This window comes from Pteropus medius, unplaced genomic scaffold (genome assembly GCF_902729225.1).
Source record: "Pteropus medius unplaced genomic scaffold, Ma_sr-lr_union100, whole genome shotgun sequence".
NCBI classification, from domain to species: Eukaryota; Metazoa; Chordata; class Mammalia; order Chiroptera; family Pteropodidae; genus Pteropus; species Pteropus medius.
Genome location: NW_024342473.1, coordinates 16209548 through 16229679, shown reverse-complemented (window position 1 = coordinate 16229679; position 20132 = coordinate 16209548). Strand labels below are relative to the sequence as shown.

The 20132-nt window shown below is 40.4% G+C and overlaps 1 protein-coding gene across 2 annotated transcripts in view; it reads right to left on the bottom strand.

Moving 5' to 3' along the window:
• Nucleotides 1-20132, bottom strand: part of RORA (RAR related orphan receptor A) — a 675046-nt gene that overhangs the window by 501770 nt on the left and 153144 nt on the right. The window contains exon 2 of one of the 2 annotated variants that reach the window (XM_039865419.1): nt 19567-19620. The exons of the other annotated variant lie outside the window; for it this stretch is intronic. Coding sequence (XP_039721353.1) covers nt 19567-19620 — 54 coding nt within the window. The remainder of the gene's footprint in view (nt 1-19566; nt 19621-20132) is intronic. 2 annotated transcript variants of the gene reach the window in all.

Below are 20132 nucleotides of genomic sequence, written 5' to 3'. Positions count from 1 at the left end.
GCTGTGAGTGAATGAGTTCTGTCCTCATGCCCAAGATCTGAACCACCTCCCTCGACATCCGCTGGTACTGGCCTCGGTATCCCCTATAGAACCCTCTGCACAGGACTAAGAAATAAGGCTAGTTTACCAGGGGACCAACTTGTATCCCCTGACTTTTGAAGGATTTCAGAAGGAAGACCGCTTTTCTCATTCTAGGCCCACATTTTTCTTGAAGAGGAAAATAACAGGGCTTGGGTTTTTGCAAGTAGGAAGCAATAAAATGCATTAAGACCACAGAAGTGCCTCTAGAGGGCCTGGTAATAGCGGTCTCCAATGCATTCTCTACCTTCTCAAAAGGGCAATCGGAACTTCTCCTTTGAGTGTCTCTCGACTTGTTCTCAAGAAATAAATCAGAACGAGGGTGCTAAAAGTGGTCAAGAAAAAAAAGTGAAAAACTCGAGGCACTTCTCTCTTTCTGCTGCATTGTTTCATGCAAAATATGACAGCAGGGTTAAATTTTCTCTTTGCATGTCCGATAGTACACAAAAATCCTACTCCTTTGTTGCATCATAATTGTTCATATCCTGAAAAAAAACTCGGAAAGAAAAGCAGAGGAAGTGTGGTCCTCTGGCCACAACTTTTTTCTTGGTTTCCCCAACAATGAAAAGAAAACATAGTCATTTATTCAGCAAGCGTTTCTTACAAACCCATTTTCCAGGATAAACCATCCTAAGATATTTGTTCCCGCAGTGACAAAATGAGTAACTTCACAACTCCCCAGGAGGCAGAAGTGATTCATGTGTTTATGTAACCAGGGATTTAGATATGGCTTTGGAAAAGAGAGCACATGCCTAAAACGGACTCCTGGCATCTTAATAAAGTGTGCGACCCATGTGTTCAAAATTGTACTGAGACTCATCTTGACGCATGTTCATTTAAACTTGCATCCTTCACGGCTTCTTCCCTTTATGTTATATTAAACACTAATATCAACAACACATGAATAGAAGAGTACACTGGTGTCACTAGGTTAAACTATATGCAGGTCAACCTTGCATGTTCTCATACATAAGCCTTTGATAACATGTTCCTAAAGTTACCCAGTTTCACTTACCTGAGTGCCCACTTAACCCCAGGAAACGAGAGCTAACCCTGCGTCTTGCCTTCCTCTTTCCTGTTAGCTAGGCCCATGGGGAGGTCAGTGGCTCAGTCAATGGTGTGAAGTGAGGAAGGCACAGAACTGCCCAACATAGGGTCTCTGCCCTCTGTGAAGAGCCACACGAAAAGGAAGATGAGACCTCTTTCCCTGGAAGAACCATGTTTCTCTGGCCCCATACCCCAAATCTGCTTGTGGTGGTCTTTGCTCCAAAAGCCCAGTGAGCGTCGTGGCTGAGCAACTGACCTGTTTCTGATTATTCTGCTTGACGTAGACAATCTGCTGACATGTGCTGTTTCAGAAATTTCATAAGCGCAGGACACAAGGAGGCTTTGATGTCAATTCCAGGAGGACCCATATAGTCCCCCCGAACAATTCTTGTCAGTGTGGGAAGCCTAAGGGGAGGTTTTAAATAGGGGGTTGGGGCTTCCCATTTACAGTCTCTTCTACTTAAGACTTGGTTCTTCCTGGAGTTGAGACCCACTTCTGGTCTCACACACAGCCAGGGTCATCCCGCTGCAAACGTATATTCACCTTTTAACCTCTTCTTCCACACTGGCGTCCACATCAGATTTCCATCATGCCTCTATATTGTGGATGAATCTTCGCCCATAAACTCTTACCCTGAAAAAAATGTGCACTGAGGCAGCCACTCCCAGGCCTTCTCCCTCGGGCACTCCTTTGGGTCTGAAAACCCTCCTGTCCCAACACCACGTCTGCTGAAGTTGACTGGACCTGAAGCGCTGGCGGCTCAGTGTTTTCGGAAACTGTGGAGCGTTCTCTTGCCACAATTCTCTTGTTGTCGTCAAAAGCAATTACATGTTTCAGATGATGAAAAGCACTGTCATGAAAAGCTGGCACAGCAGCCAAGGAGACAGATGTATTAAACCACACGGCTTCTAAGAACTCCCACTTATGTTGGAGCTCAACACAGAGATGCACGTGGCGATATACCCTTCTCCAACACCTTCCATTTGGATTTCGTGCACACGGTTCATTTCTGATGAGGGGCTCAATTCTTTCTGTGGCCAAATACAAAATTGCAAAAAGCGGTCCTCATTCAAGTCTATAGCCCAAATGAAAGCAACATTGTCATAGATGCAAATTATTATTAAACGATACAATAGGTTTGACTGTAGTGAGTTGTCACCAAAAAGCCAGCATTTCTAACTGGTGATAAAACACTGGTCTGAGATGTTAACTGATATGCTCTGAAAAACATACTCCATGCTCACAGAAGTAGGGAAGCTGAGGTTAAACCATTTGAAGAGTTTAATTGCAAGACTTCTCAGAGCTTTTAATATGGTAATGAGTGCTGTGAAGTTAAAAGATTCAACTCTGTACATACATACATATATATGTGTATGTATGTATATATGTTAGGATGTATATTTTCCCCCAAAACCTTCTTGATTCCTTCAAAGTTGAAGATGTGGCACTATCGCTTTCTAACTGCTCTGAAAGCCTTGCTCCTTCCTCCTATCATACTTCAATACCCAGCTCAAAAGTGGCCATCAGTGTGAACTACCCAGCCCACGGTAACCTTCCTACCACCTAAGATGCTGTGGTGTTCACTGTGAGGTTGCTCAGTCACTGAATATGGACTACGTGTCAGAGATTCGAGAACATAACATTCTGCGCTATGTCTGTGAGCAGGGTGTGCTGTGACATCCTGCCGCCTCTGGGAAAACACAGGGATTAAGTGATAACCCTAAAAAGGAACCACTGTAACATGGTGGTTACCTGTCACCCATACTTCTTTGGCTCTTGTTCAGCACTCCCTAGTATGTGCTTTGTTTTGATAAGTTAACCTAAGACTTGGTTTCCTCACCAATAAATTGGGATGATAATAATAGCTACATCACTACATCAGTGAAAACTAGGTTTTATTGCTATCACAGGAGAAAGTGTCACTGCCAAGAATAAACTCAACTCTTTTGGCTCTAAATCCATGTTCGTTTCACTCTTCTACACTCCTGTGTTCTTTCTACTTTGCCTACTTTGCCATAGTGCTTTCTCTTTTTGTTTCAAACACCTGTCAGCATCTACTTACCTGTGCCTTGTGTTATCTTTTTCACATAATGCCTTCCAAACTAGCTTGTGAGAGCTCTGAAGACAAAGATCATACATATAAAATGGCACAGTGCCTTTCTATATTACTGCCAAAATATTTTAATAGTCAACAAGAAAATTATTTACTGTAGTTATTAAACAAATTCTAATAACCATGGGAAGCATCTCAAGGTAAGAAATTTGTTAGAAATATTGATATCAGGAATGAAGTAGGTTTCCCAGACTGTATTCCAGAGAGCAGGAGTTGGCAATTATTTTTTTCTGTAAAGGGCCAGAGAGTAAATATTTTAGGCTTTGTGAGCCATGAAGTATCTGCCTCACTACTAAACTCTGCTGTTATGTGAAAGCAGCCATTGACAAGGAATGAATAAATGAATGAGGTTGGCTCTGTTCCAGTAAAACTTAACAGTGGTCAGATCTGCCCCATTGGTAGTGGTGTTCTGATTCCAGCTACAGGGATGATAAAAGTGTGGTGCAGGGAAACTGGTTAGTGGCTCAATCAAATGGGTTTGCTGTATACTGATTTGAGTCTTTTAACTTCAAGCACTCATTACCATAAATTGAAAGCCTGGGCTACACTCAGCAGCTCTGTCTCAGCAGCAGCCTGAGCAGGATGAATTGTGGTGTGCAGGTGTTCGTGGTGCTGAACCTTAACAAGTAACATCTTTTCTCCTGTGATTCACTCTTAATGGAATCTTCAACCTGACAAGAATGGACTGTATTGGTGCCTCTGGATAGGAATCCTATCAGGTATATCATCAAAGCGTCCCATAACAGTTACAAGCTTGACTCCATGAGAATAATACACCAAGGCAGCTATGCCACCTAGTGATGCCTGCATGTATTGTTCTCATCCCTAAGAAAGCAGGAGAGGCTTTGGGGAGGCCTGGCATTTGCTATTTCTGGCCAACAATCCCACAAGCAAAAATGGTCTGAAGTCTCCATCTTCACTTCAAAACATTCCTGTGGCTGCATTAACCATTCCCCACAAGGCTCAAAGGATATGAATGACTTTGTGTTAGGAGGGAGCAGCCCAACTCTGTAGCACTAATTACCAAAGGATATCACACACACACACACACACACACACACACACACACACACGCTACTAATACTCCCTCTCTCTTTCTCTCTCCCCCAAATTTCCTGCAAGAGGTCTACCGAATAGATAGAATTCTAGAAGTCTTGATGGCAAAGCCTCACGCATAATGCTTTTCATCCTTCAAAATGCAGCTAAGTGCAGCAGTACCACTAACACTGCTTTCAAATAGTGGTTCTAGTATCATAAGATGCTATTATAATAAGCTATGACTGTGTGTTTTTCGTGAGGAAGGAAAACATCAGTCCAGGAGAGAAATGGAGGGTAAATGACATTTATCAGATTGTAGTTTCTGAAAATGGATTTGCTTCGCTAGATCAAAGACAGCCCATTTCTACACATCATCACCAGTTCAGCGAGAACCATTCCAGATACTTGGAGTGTGTGCTTTAAAACTGGGTAGTTGGTTTCTATTCTAGGTCATACGTATGTCCATGCACTCTCGATTGTCTTCATACAATTGAGAAAGTATATAAAAAGCCCAGTGGGGAAGAGAGAAATTCAGATGACTACAGGTAGCAAGCCATGTACAGTGTTTATGTTTTACCCTGTTCAAAAGTGTCCAGCCTCTATCCTACTTACTTAGCTATGTACCGGGTACAGGATTACAGACCACCTTTTCCTAATTCACTGAAAGTGCTTTTTGAAATAAATGGTAGCATAGTACACAATGTCCTAAAGAAAAATAAATCTCGTGTTCATGCTCTTCAATTTACTCTATATGATTAAAAATTTAACTAAGTATATCACTCCTGCTTCTGTCCATGAAACAACCAATGCCTGTTTCGTCAGGAAGAAATAGATCTAACTGAAACTACTCAACCACTGGTTCTGGATCACTTGTTTTTCACCCAAAGCCAATAATCTCAGCTCTCCATATTTTAAAATGTTCATCGCGATATATTGTTACTGTTTGCATACAGCTGTCAGCTGTGAAAACATTTTTTTTTTTGGACACAAAAATCTGGCTTTTGCCCCTCTTTCCCCAAGCCTCGATGGTGGCCTACTGACTCATGCTGACAAAAGGGACAAAGGTTCCCTTTGCTCCCTCCCTGTCCAGACGTAATTAGGCCTCGCACAGGTGACCCCTCAGCAGCACAGAAAGCTCAGTGAGAGGGTTCATTGCTGTGAACACAGCTTCACGATGGCCACCACACAGACACTGAACAGTTAGTTACAAGTGGGTGGACGCTGGGATGACCCTCGTGATTCTCCTGTCACTGCTGGCTCTGAAGCTGGTGTCCAGGGAAGAGCTGAGCCCAGGAGAGAGAGGCAGGGTCCCAGCAGCAAGGCTAAGGATGGGCGGTCTTTGAGAATGGCTCTCAAAAACAAAATTCTTGCTTCTCTCTTTTTGAGGGGACAATGCATAGGGAGACAACACAGCTGATGATTATTTTTGTAGCCAAAAAACAAGTAAGAGATGGGCATGTGTTCAGACAAACGTGCCCCTTGAAGGCACTACTTAGAATTTACAGAGCAGTGAAGCATGCTCAGACTTCATTTGTCCCTTTAATATTCCCAAGCATAATACACCTATTGCATTCTTTGGGGAAGTTTTCCTTCAGAAAATTCAATACTTAAGGAAAAGGGTGAGTGGGGGATAGCTTACTTTTGCCATTTGTTTCCTGCAAAGCCACTGCTTTAAAAGGAATTCTTTCAAAGTAAAATAGACTACATTATATTTTTACCCCAAAGCTGCTGGGCGGTAGGTGTGACTTGGAAATCTCCAGTTTGTTTCAAGCAAACCCACTTGGGTTGAGCATGAACAACAAAAAAAGTTTTGAAAGGAATGGTGATGAATAAATGGAAAATTTTAAAGATGGACTTAGCATTTTCGTGCTTAGTTGTTGCTTTTATGTCTACACAGTTTCTCCTACAGACAAAAAGACACATACTGTCATGTGAGAAACAAAGAACAAGGTCAGAAGCAAAAGGACCATCGGCTGTGCTATCGAAGCGAAAGTAACCATCAGCTGTGCTATCTCCCTGTAGCTCCTAAAACGTTTTAAAAGAACTTTTATTTTCCAGACAAATATTCTCCCATAGCTGCAAAAAGAGTTCATCTTCATGCCTTGCCACAGCCATACTCTATTTCTAAAATGTCTCAAACGATATCTGATGTCTTCCTTTAGAGATGATCAGGACCAATGGTGACAATGAGGCCGAGAATACAGTATTAGGATTGGAACCCACAGTCTTTGCATTTCTCACCCACTGAGACACAAGAAACAGCCAGCCTTCTGATTTAGGCTCCAAGCAACACTCGGTGTCCCAATAAAGTCCCTTCAGTGAGTAGTTTTATATTTATCACTGATCATATTTTTAAATACTCAATTTGGGGGAAGCTGGAGGCATTTGAACATTATGGGTGAATGACGTCATGAAACAATGCACTGTTCACAAAAAGGCCACATTCTCTGAACTGTACTAATGAAGTAATGGTGGATTCTCTCTTTAACTTTCTTACCTATAAAACAGTCTTGCTTGCATTTACCCGAGCTCTCCCACCAGTCAGCTAAGGAATACCACACACTGACGATCCTAAGCCAGCCTCCTCTTCTTTCTCCCAGTTCTTTTTAAAAAATTTAACATCTTAATTCATCCTTTCTATAGCGAAGGTTAGTGTTGTGGGTTTTAATATGTTATATAAGTTGGTTTTCATTCAGATCTTTCCTCGCTCTTCGTCACAGCAGTTTATGAAGTAAACACGGCTTCCCTGAACGACCGGGGCCACAGTGGGGATTAATATTTATTTTGTGGTTAATGTTTACAGAGTACCTTAATTTGTTCAGCGGAAAATCACTTCACTTCCCAAAGAAAACACATTTGCCTACTTACTTCTCACACCACCTCACCAGCAATGCCTGTGCAGGTGTTTCAGCTTATTAAGGTGTTTCAGATGCTCATGTTATCTGCTAGGCCATTGTTTGTTCCACCATACGAAACAATTTTAGAAAGAAAGAGGCTGCTTCAAATGTTCCAGCTGTTTTTTGAAAGCAATATTTAGAGAAAGCACACAAGTTGATCGTCTGAACTTTAACACACATGAAAATTTCCTTTATTTTTAAAACCATCTCAATGAAAGTGGAATAACATTGCTAATGTGTATAGGCAACAAACAATCATTAGGGTTTGAGAAATGTTTTCAGAAAAACTAGCTTTAAATAATTAACACAGTGGCGCTCTTCTCCCTTATTCACTGAGTAGAGCAAAATGTCTCCTGACAGGTATTATCCCTTTGTGTGAGGCTATAACTCCAGATTGTTCAAGTTAATTGTGTTGTTTTTGAAAAGCATGCTTCGATTAAATACAATGTCTTAGAAAACCATAAAACAACTCTTAAATGTTCAATTAATGAGTTTGCAACTCAAATGCATAAAAAAATCCATTACTACTATTTTTTTAAAAAAGCAAAAGCAAAGAAAAACATTAAGAATAAAAGCAAGTAAAAACTAAAAGAACTAATCAAAAAAATAAGAAACAACAGTATCAGTAGTGGAAACCAGTTTTGGACTGTCTACTATTAATTTGCGGGCTCCTAATTAGATACTCTGGTATGGGTTATCTGACTTAGCCTAAATCCTATGGTAGGTATTAACATCCTTATATCAAATAAGAAACTGAGGTCCAGAGAGGTTAATTATCTTACCCAAGGGCAAAGGCTTTAAAGTGAAAAAACTGGAACTCTAATCTGAGTCTTTCTAAATTCCACGTTCTTTCCACTCTTCGCAATGCCTCTCGAATTGAAGAAAGGAAAAAGGGGAGAAGCTGAAGTCTGACCCATGCAAGAAGACAAAATCCAGGATTATTCAGACATCGAATTAACCATATTTTGAGTAAATATGTGTTTTCCAGTCATTGGATCAACTATGATGTGATTCAAACTGGCTCTTATGAAAGCCAAAGATACCAGATGGACCGTCTTTCAATCTGGTGTTTTTGTCATCTAAACATGGTCCTAGAAATCAAAACAAATAGAAACATAAAAACCATTTTTTAAAAAATATGGGCGATGTCTACCCTGGAATAAAGGCGAAAAAATAAAAAGTAGTTACCAAAACCAGTCCTAGAGTAGACCAGGCCTATTTTACTATTAAAAAAAGGCAGATCTATTTATTATTAAAAAACAAACAAACAAACAATCCAGTTTCCTTCTGCAAATAATCACCAATCACCACTTTTACTGAAGAGATAAAAATACCCTCACATGGTTGTCCAAAGGGCTTCTGACAGTATTCGGCCTGGTCCACCTTTGCATCTGCCTGACCTCTTGCCCCTGACGTTTTTCAGGTATGCCATAAAAAGACGACGCCTTTAATGATCTACACTGGACAAGACTTGAAATTAACCTTTTAGTGAATCTTTCATATTCAATATGAAACAACAGAACCAGTGGTGATGTGGTATTTTTGGTAGGTGAGCACATCAAAGGCGCCCGTCCCCGACAATCTCCCTGAACACCCAAGGGTACCTCAGGCTGCCAGATCTCCTTAACCTCGACAGGTAGAGGAAGAGAGTGGAAAGTGGCATGAGCAAGCTCACTGAATACTCTACATAAAATAAAGGTATTTCAACCCACTTCCAATTCAGTCTTATGTATTTCATGATGCCTGGCTTTTTACTATTCAAATATGAAAGAGGAAGGCAGGATAAAAGACAAGAAATATTATTTCTGACTGCCAAGCCCCCAAATGCAGAAATATTTGAACACGTGACTTCTAGCCCCTACACACTCAACCTTGATCTTCCTGCCAGCATTTCTCAGTATGATCATGTTTAGTGTTTTCTGTTGGGAAGGCAAGTGCCTTCAGCACTTCTTTAGATGTCATGAAGCATTTTTAAACTGAAAGCACATGAAATTTGGAGTCAGCATGCAAGACTGTCACATAATAAAAGTAACAACAAAAAATTATGCTCATTTCTATGGCACTCACTTTCTTGTGCCCCACACTCAGTGTCTGATAGCTACCGCAGAGGCATAGACATCTGTAGAAACCTCTATAGATTCTTTGCCCCTTCCACTTTCTTTAAAACAGAAAACTTAAGGATGGAGAAACCACACAAAAAAATATGTGTCTTTGTACAAGGCCACATTCAAGATCCATCACACCTCAGAGTCTCACCCAGATTTATTGAAGAGCAGTAATGAAGCTGATTACAACTTGGGAATCTAGAGCTCCCAAAATTCCTCTCTTCGTTCAAGAACCATCATTCTAGAGAGGGAAAAAAACCCCTTGTTAAAATAGACCACTATGGATAGGTGTTTAGTTCTGAATCCAACTTAAGAAGAGGTATAATTAACAGCTTGAGTGGTACTAGGGGTTTCATGGGCCATTCTTACATGAGTATATTTTGCTACTGACTGGATGGGGTGTTTTTCTGTTATTCATGATGAGAGACCCGATGAAGAAAAAGGCATTAGCTAGAAGGTCCCAGTTAGAGAGGGGTGATGTAGGTCAGAAAGGCAGGGTGTGACCAGACTGGAGAAAGTCAGGCTAAGGTTTATAGTTCATCCCTAAAGCTATGGGAGCTTTTAGTGATACTAAGCACCTCTTAATCATTTGCTGAATGAGTGAATGTGCAGGAGATGAAAGCTCAGGAGGAAGGAAATGTTTTAAAGAACTTTAATCTTGCTACAGGGTTTGATTTGGATTTGAAGGGAGTCAGTTCAGGGGCAAAGAAATCAGTTTAGGAAGCAAGGAAAATAATATGGGTAGGAGGTAGTAAGAACCCAGGGTTCAGGCAGTGGCAGAAAAAAGCAAGGGAGGCAATTTGAGAAATGTCAAGAAGGTTACGTACTAATTAAATACCATAAGCTGACTTGGGAAAGAAAAGACAAAATTACTGATAACCAGTTCTTTATGCCGGGGTGACCAATGATGACAGCACTGACAGAGACAGGGAATTCAGGGGCACTTTGTCCCGACTTCCAGGACCTATCACTTTGTATTTCAACCAGGTAAAACACACTGTATTATAATTACCAGTGTTGCCCCTTGGACTATAAGCTCGGCAAGGACAAAGCCTGTGTCTTATTTTCCTTTATATGTTCCAAGCTCCTGAAGCACAATACCTAACACAAAAGAGGTATTCAAGAAATAGCTGTTGTACAGGAAGGCTCCATCTGGGAGGAAGCTGGAAAATCCAGTAACTTTATGGTGATTAAAGCATTTCCATAGACATAATCAGTGTTGAAATTGGGGAGAGAGAGGTCATCTTTGATTCCTTAACTATCTTCATCCTCCCAAAATATAGTTAGTCCTGCATCTTCCTAACTTCTATCAGTTACATCCTTTCTTTCCAATGAGCAGATGAATGTTATGACTATGGGGATGGATTGGTCTCCTGGAGAGAGAGAGCAGAGAGAAGACAAGAAAACCAGTAACAAACTCAGGGGAAAACCAGTAACAAACTCCATCTCAGCAGCAAGAGGAGAAAGAGAAACGTAATCCAAGTTGTTTTAACAGGGCCAGAACAACCAAGACCCTTGCCTCCGAAGGAAACACACGAATGCAGGCCATCTGAGCCATCAGCAGATGATCTGGTGGAAGACAGTCACTGCATACCTTAGCGTGATGTTCACTCAGCTGCAATTAACGATATTTGTCAGTCTTTGAAGGAGAGTTCACTTTATGTTCGCTGCCTACCAAAGTTATTCGAATGCATCCATTTATTATAAGACCATTGTATGAGAAATTACACGTTTCTAGAAGAACAGAGGTTTATAGAAATCTTCCTTACTCTGTTCAAAATCTGCTTTGAGATACACTATTGTGACTGATTTCGACTGAACCTTTCCTCTCTTAGGGAAACTAGAGCCCAAGATTTCCTGCTATTTATGGGCTATAATAAAAGATTCTTCTTCTCAAATTTCCTTACCTATTTCGTCCCTAAATAGGTATCAGTCTAAAAGCTGGGACGAGGACAGATGGTATCAAGGAAAAAAAATTAAAGTAGATTCAAAGCTCCAGTTCTGGCAGCGAAGAGCACTCTCTAATCAAGAAAAAAGGATTTTGTTACTCTTAATAAAATAACTCATATGACATAAAAGATGAATCAAAACACAGTTCCACATTTGAAAAAACAATGCCTTCTGGTAAGTGCCACCAATGATTAGTTCTATGGAGGCGGAGGAGTGTCTATGTTATCTGATTAATCCTCATTGCCTTGTGCAGAGTGTGGTTTCAGAAAGGTACTCAGTAAATATTTGGTAAATGAGTAGATTTTAAACTAACTTCTTGTAAGGAGAGACAGATTTCACATTTCTCAGGTTCCTCCTTCATACCTACAATCATTCTGTGCAAAATTAAGCACCTGATAATCACGTTCCCTGGTCCATACTCCTGTTTCCATGACCTCTTGGCTCACTTTTTCCTCCCCATTCTGCTCCAGCTAAAGTCAATGCACTGTAGGAGCCAGCTTCTCCCTAGCCTGGTCCCAAGTGGTTGCCATGACAACACACCCTATGAGCAGGCACTTGACAAGGGCCTTCCTGTATATCTCAGGGCAGGAGGGAGTATGGGAGACCCTGAGGCCCACAGCAAGGGATGAAGTGAGGAGTTTTCATCCACAGCTGATAACATCTCTCTTGGCCATAGGCCACCTTCAGCTGCTCAGTGAAACTGGGGATGCTATCGCTGGAGTTTCTGCTTTCTCATCCAAAGAACAAATGGGAACATTAGCTTGGGATGTGTCCGTGGTCACACAGCACCTCATTCTTTGTATTAAAACAAGCAAAATGCCTAGAATATGTAATCGAAGACAGTTTAAAATATCTAGCCTGCTTCTAAAAGCAGGTATCCCCAGAGTCCTTATGAGAGAGGAGCTGCTGTTCTTCCCCCACTGGACAGGGCATGGCAGGAAGTGCTGGTACTGAGGTGAGGCTGGTGCAGGTGGCAGGCATATCTGTTGTGTGCTGATGTGAGGCATGGATGGTATTAGTGAGTGAGTATTGGCGGCACAGAGTATACAAGCTTCTGGCCTCATCCCTCGTTCTGAAGTGTAATGCTTCAAATTTTCTTAAGCACAAGCCCTAAAGCCCTTTATGATTTATTCATCCTTAGGTATTCGGACAATTCAGACTTACATAGCCTTTTTCTAATTGCAAGAGATAAAGGAAATTTACTTCTATAGCTGCTGGGCAGAGGGGGCCTGCAGAGAGTAGAGTATTATGCATCACTGTATCAGCACCTTGCATATAATAAGTGCTCAATAAATGTTATTGAGTTGAATAGACATGCTAGAGGTGAAGCCAGTACCCCAACCCCAAGGGGCATTGCCACCTCTTCACTAGGTCTTCTCAGCTCCTTTCGCTCCACAATGCACACGGGTGATGCCACACCTTCAACAGGGACAAAGGCTCATGCTAACACACAGAGCTTCTCCCCATTAAACCGAGGAACTGAGGAGATGGCCTTGGGTCACACTTCCCACTTTTTTTCTCTTTCTTAGCCTTTTCCTCAAGATCCAGCTCAGGTCCTTCTCCCCAAGCCCAATTCTCCGCTACCTTCCCTTTCTCTGCAGCACTGCACTGCTGACTCTGCATTTCATTTGGAACTTACAAAGTAGAGTTAAGTAGCCCCTTTTTACTTTTTGAGAGTATTCTCTCTCTCCCTACTTAGGTGATAAGCTCCAGGAGGGCCATACAGTGGCTCCTGGACAGTAATGAGGATCTCCCAGTATCCGTATCCCAAACAAGTGGTCCAGATGCCAATGAAAGGAAGAGACTTCACTTCTGAGCCTTTGGCAGGAAAGGAGCACTTCTCCAGATTGGTGTTTCCTTGGAAAGGCCTCTGGAAACCCTGAAAATCAGGTCTGGCCAAAAAGATAAAAAATTATAACCAAGAACATTGTGAGAACTGATGAGGTCAGCAGTGAGCAGTGAGAAGGGGCACTCCTGGCCTGGATGGAGTCAGGGAAGAGGTTTCAGAAGAGAGGACCTTGAGCCAAGTGGTGAAAAACAGGAGGCGTCAGCCCAGTAGAGAAGATGAAGGGGAGTGTTTCAGGCAGAGGGAACAGCCTGGAGAAAGGCTTGGCATGTTTGTGACTACTGCTTCTCAGATGAGCAGCCTCATGGAGTCCCTGGGCGGTATTTGCTTTTGATGTGCACATTAATTTATGCACTCCGGGTCCACGTGACATTCATATCTGGAGTGATAATAGTGGTTACACCCTTTCCTCTCTCAAATGCATAGGAATGTGACAGGAGCTCTGTGTCTACAGGGACACGCAGTCTCCATCTCTGAGTGTGGAAACTGACATGCTCACTATCAAGGTCCAGGGTCATGCTTCCCATGAAAAGCCTATGATGTAGCATGTGGTATAGTAAAGCATCCCACTTCAGATGAGCTCCTTTTCCATATTTGATATTTCTAATTTATCACAATCACCTGAAAACAATAGAATTTACGGTTTGAATATACTACCCAAGACTAAGATCTGCAGCACAAATGGATGATAATTAAGGTGTAAAGAGTGTGCACCCAGATCAGACAAGACATGTTCACCAGTGTGCTTGCAGGACACAGTTGTAAGCTCCAGGCTGGCCTCCCAAGCAAAAAGTTGTGTAATCTAGAACCAGTGTAGAGTAAATGTAGAATGCTTTATCTTTTATTATCTAAATGTAAAGAGTAATTCTGACAGGGTTATCTGATCTTGTGTCTGTACAAAGAAAATTTTTGTATATCAACATGATCAACAGTCTAATAAAATATAAAATAAAATCCTAGAATCAGATTGGCCTGGTTGAAATCACTGGTCTCCTATTTACTAGTTGTATTTCTTTGGAAAGATTCTTGAAAGTTTCTAAAGCCTCGTTCTCCTCATCTTTAAAATGGGATGTTTATCCTTAGGTCTGCTGAGAGGACTAGATGGTTAATGTGTATAGATTTTAGTGCACTGTCTGGCACATGGTATGTATTCAATAAATATCAACCATTGTGATTATAAAAGAAAAAGAACACTGAATAACAGCTCTTCAAATTAAAAATCCCAGGTGATTCCAAATTGGGTTTCCCGTGAAAAATGAGCCAGTGTTGCAGAATAAAGTAAGAGCATGTTTGGCCTAACTACTGACAATAGAAAACAACAGAAAAGCTAAGTGCTAGTCCTGGTCCTGAAATGTCTTTCCGTGATGCTTTGGGCGTGTCACTTCACCTTGCTGGCCTCACATTCCTTTCAGAATAAGGCTTTGGTAGAGTTAGTGCTGGATAATGTCGCGAGACCCTTCCAGCCATAACATTCTGGAGTCAACCTCTAGGGCAGCTATGATGGCAAAAGTCAACACAGTATATTTTATAAAGCATAATTAAAGGACAGAATGATAGGGCCTATTGGCCACATTATGTAATTATCCCTCTACCTCCAGGGAGGAAGTGTCTGTGTACAATTACGCAATCACATTCTGAAGGGAAGGTACCAACTCACATCAAATCATTAAGAAAAACAACTATGAGAACCACAGTTTCTACCTAAGAAGGTCATCCAGGTAATTTTAGTCTGTACCTTCTCAGCACCAAATATTTGAGGAGCTCTTTATTTCTGTAATACCTTGCAATACAAAGGGCACATTTACATGGCCCATTCTTGCTGGCTTTATATTAAACTGGTGAGCTACATCCCATTATACTTGGGCTATAACCCAGCACTCCCACATAGCCTGAAATCCGAGTGCAAACTTCAGAATACATGAGTTAGCTAAGGAGCCTGTTAAAAACGTAGACCCTCTCCCCTCCATACTGATTCTGCAGGTCTACTGTGGAGTCCAAGAATATGCCATTTTAACAGTCTCCCTAAATTCCTCTAATATCAGTGGTCCACACTGAAAACCACCCTCTGAGAATCATTATGGATAGCTTTGGGGAGACCATATGAATGGTGGAGAGATCACCATTACCTGAGCGGAGGCTTCTATGCTTCCCCTGTCACCAGGCAGCAAGAAAAACTAATGTACAATCCACCCATCCCCTTTCCCGGAACAGAAGTGGAATTCTAGAATTTCTAAGATGCAAGCCGCTTTGGTAGTAATAAGCATTCCTCAAGTACCTGACCTTAGCCCTTGTCCCCTCATACCAAATGCTGCCTCAATGCTTGCCCTGAGCTAGTTACTCACTCTTCCCCATCTCCCCCTAAAGAGACTAAGAAAGAATTACTCAGTGTTCCAAGTATCTCAAGCATGGAGAATCTGAGTCCAAAGCAACTGAATAAATCACGCATTTAAGGTTCCAGGATGTTTCACAAATTAACGGTAGTGTTATCATTTAGGTAGAATGCCTGTGGTCAGACAAATAAATAGTGAGACAAGGATTTGAACACCGGCGTTCTTATTTGGAACTCTTTGGCGTCACGCTCAACATACACACTGCTGCCATATTTGAGGAACACACTGGCCTACCCTCTGCAATCTTACAGTTCTTCACCTCGTCCATTCTCAGCTCCTAAAATAAAGAGTACTAGATATATTTCTTTGTCCTTGTGTGGTAGATCTCAAATCCTTTAGCTGCTTTACCCATCTCAGAACCTTCCTTGGTTTTGTTAGGTTGTTCTCAAGGCATGTTGGTCTAGCTACAGATTATTTTTTAAATGGCCGGAGACCTGCTTTTAATATCAATTTCAGCACTGTCCATGATGATATCCAGTATCTGATTTCCCTTTTTCAAACATGACCATGTTTTAGTAAGCCTTCGGAAAACTGTCTGCAATGATTTGTAAACCTATGACTGGGTTATCAGCTATAATTCTGGCTGCTCATCTCCAAGTGCAATTTGAGTTCTTTTTTTCCATATGCTTTGTTCATACGGATGCTCTTCTGCCTCTTTTTAGCACACGTGTGCATGACAGTTTAGCATTTCTCCATTAGAAATATCCAGAAGTTTCACTACACCCACGATTACATAAAAGTATAAACTGGATCACCCCTAACCAGTGCCTAAGGGCCTGTACTGTTTAGTTCTCCATGCAGAGAAATGACATCGGCTATCAATCCATTGTTTCCTGTCTCTAAGACAGTCTCCACCCCTGAAACTGTTTCCTCAGATAGCATGTTAATTAACAATTGTAGTGGGAGGAAATATCTGGAAAAATTCACTATGTCAATTGCATTTATTTGCCAACGTCTCATAATAATTGTTTAATTGATCCACATTCTCTGACATCGTAGACTTGACTTTGGCTTCAGAATATTTAATTGTGTCATGCATCTAAGTCTACACAAGCAAGGCAGAGTAGGTGGCTGCACAACTGTCCTATAAATCTGAGCCATCCATTCAGTCAATACAGATCAATCTTGGAAGAATGCGATTCCTTTCCCCACAAGAAGAGTTTCAGTTCTTAGGAATGACCCCGTTCATACATGTAATCTATCTGTGCAATCTTATTCTTTGGTTTAGCTCATGTAGCTCTAGATCTGTAGCCCATCAACCAATAAAAAAGTAAAATTGTATTGGGCATACAAGGAGTTAAAATCTTTCCTCCATTGGGTAAGACGCAGAAACAAGTACTCTTGAAAATACAAAGAGAAATTAGTCTGATAATGAAAAACCACTGAAAGCAATTTATGAACGATTCCCCTGACAGTATATAAACTCTTAATATACTGTACATAATTCGGGGTTGGTCTTTTTTTTTTTTGATTCTTCCCTTCTAATTATACATCTTTCTAACAGCGATACTAACACCAGAATCTCTTTTTCTCACTGTTTCAGAGGGATATACAGTAGCAAACTCAGCTATGCATTGAATGAAGCTAATAGCTTGCATTGTTTATTCAATGGAATGTCTCTGGTAATTTTTTTTTTTAAAGGTTAATCAAGCAGTTGTGAAACCAAATATTCGCAGAATCTAAGCACTTGTGTAAAACCTAAATTTGTTGCTGCATGCCTTTAAATAAACTATGTAATCACCACAAATAAAAGGGATTTTAAACGGTAAAACTATTATTCCCTTAAAAACAATGCCAGCATAGAAAAAAGTTTTGCAAAATAAAATTGGGTGGAGGGTATAATAAACGGGGAGCCGTGGTATCCCAAAGGAGAGAAAAGCAGAAAGAAATTTCAGAAAGGATAACAAATTAGTTTAGCAAAGTCACAACGAAGAGGGCAGACAAAAATAAAGGCAAAGGATACAGCGTCCAAGGAAAGAGGAAGGGGCGAGTGGAAACAGCTGGAATTGTTCAGCTGTGTCAACATTCGGCTGTTTCACAGATTGACTAGCAAAGTGTCATCTGAAACCAATTACATTCCCAAAACCCCATGGACCCAGTTCATAACATTGATTAATCCACAATGTGAAAAAGTCCCCAAGCAAAACTAGAACAGCTGTCAGCCCTTGGAGCTCAAAAAACAGCAACTGCTTAAGAAAAAAAAGAAGAAAAGTTCCTCTTGAAATTTTAGGGATTTTTCAGAAGGTATGCCTACTGAAATAGAAGATAGATTTAAAACTGCTCTTATTCGTGTCTGTTTGAAAACGGACTATAATTGGAAAAGTAGAGGTCACATTAAAAAAAACAAAAACAAACCCAAAGTCTATTCCCCATATCAGAACACAAAGGCCTCAAGGTCTGGAATACCTTGTATCTTTTTGCTCCCTGCTGAGTAACATTATGCATTTCTTTTCTTTTTTTAAGTATGTTTATTTTTTTTCTCTTCTCATTATTTTAAAGGCTTTAACCTATTTCTTTTGGGCCAATTGAAATGTAGCTATATTTAATATATTTTCTAATGAAGAAATCTTTTGTATACCTTTCATTACATTTCACAGAGGTAGAAGTATACAAAGTCGTTTATTTGCAAACATCTAACTTGTGCACGAATCAAACATACAAATGGCTACCATACCCCTCAGATGAACCCACTACCTGTACAGGAGCCTGTAAAAGTGTTTACAAAGCCTTGGCCTTGCCGCTGAAGGCCAAGATGTCTACTACAGCTAGACGTCCAGCCATCAGATTCTTCAGAGGAGGCCCCAAGGCCATGTAAATGCACGGCAGGCTCCTCAAGATGTGTGTTTCTAAAGATCCTGGCCTGAAATCATGACCACGAGACTACAGAGATTGTAGGAGTCCCTCATGCTGTGGATGAATTTTTTTCCCACATAAATAAAACACATGTTTATTTATTTGTTCATTTACTCAGCAAACTCTATATCAAACAGTGGATTCCAGCATATAAATTTTGTATAAGAGTAAACCAAAGCTTAGAAAGATTTAGTGACCTGCCCAGGGCCATACAACTGCTACAGTTTGGACTCAAATCCAGGGCTATCTGGTACCTAATTCTGGGCTCTTCTCCTCCCCCCGCCCCCCAAAAAACCCCAAAACATGTTAGTACATTATGCTTGACATAGATTTTCATAAGCTAGCTTGGGAGCCCAAAAGCATGCAAAATATAGTTCCTACGGGGTAATACATTGTGAATTACAAAAAACTGGATATAAATTGGATTTTAAGAACATAAGCTGTTTATATATTCATATTCCACTGTGCTTTGCTCCCTCTGTAAATACCCCATTAGTAATCTAATGGTCTCTTCAGTTGAAACAACATTCTGTAACGCAAGTTTTAGGAAACTGAAGTATATATCTTCAATATATTGATGCTTTTCACCCAGATACTAGTGTCTCATGGCACTAACCAGTCCAGACTTTTTCTAATTCAAACCATTTAGAGAAATACAAACTTTGACTCCATTGGTACATGCCTGGATTTGAAAAAAGAAAAGAAAGGAAAGGGGAAAAAAATCACAACCCACAATTCACTGTGTTAGGCAAAGGACAGGCTTATTCATTTTCAGATTTCAGAAACGAAGATGAATGTTAACTTTAGCAACAAGTTATTTCAGATGTAAAGAAATAGCATTACTAAATACAGTTCTTGAAACGCTAACATCTTCAGAGCTTTGCAATAGGTAACTATCGCACTGAGTTTTATTAAAGGGTTAGACATAGGAGGGGGGCAGGACACTCAGAGACAGAGCAATAAGAAACAATTAGTCTCTGCGCAAATTCTCCAACTCTTTCTACTATTTTTTTTTCCCCCGGAGGATATTTATAATTATTGTTTTTTTAAAAAAGTTCATGATATCACAGATAAAGAACACCAATTGCTCCCGACATAACTCTAACTACAGTACATGTTTATAAGAGCAAATTACTGTTTATACATGGACAGGATTGTAAATGAGGGGAAGAACATTACAAATTATATGTTACTGTACAGAAGACAAAACATTTCCATTTCTTTCTTTTCACGAAAAGATATCATTACCTGCATCATGCCCCCTTTTCTCAGTCCCCTCAATGGACACTGGCATTGATAAGCCTACAAGAAATACAACAGTAAGTTTATATTTTTATGTTATGGTTTTAAACATGGAGTAATTTCCAGAGGTAGAAGTATAAATCACTCACATTTCCATATTTCAAGCTACTCTAAGAATCATTAGAGCAGAAAGATTATAACTTAAGTGCAGAATCGGAGAAATCTCTGTCCCAAGAACTACACACGGCTATGACCTTCAAATAATTCTATCCTAAAAGGTGTATCATTTAAAAACAACAGCAACAAACTGAACCTTAGAAGAACCCAAATGAAGTTTTGTGTAAGGTGAGGACTTTTCTCCGTGATTAACAAAAAGGTACTATAAGCTACATTGTTTTTATTTTTCTTATAAACTTCTGTTTTATAAAGCCTAGTCCTACACCTAGAAACAGTATTTTTTGTGAACTAAAGGAGGATCAAGATATCTCGGGCTACCATATAACTCTAAGGAGGACAAAAAAATTACAATAATAGTATCTTTCTCACGGGTTCTAATATTGTTTTGGAGATTA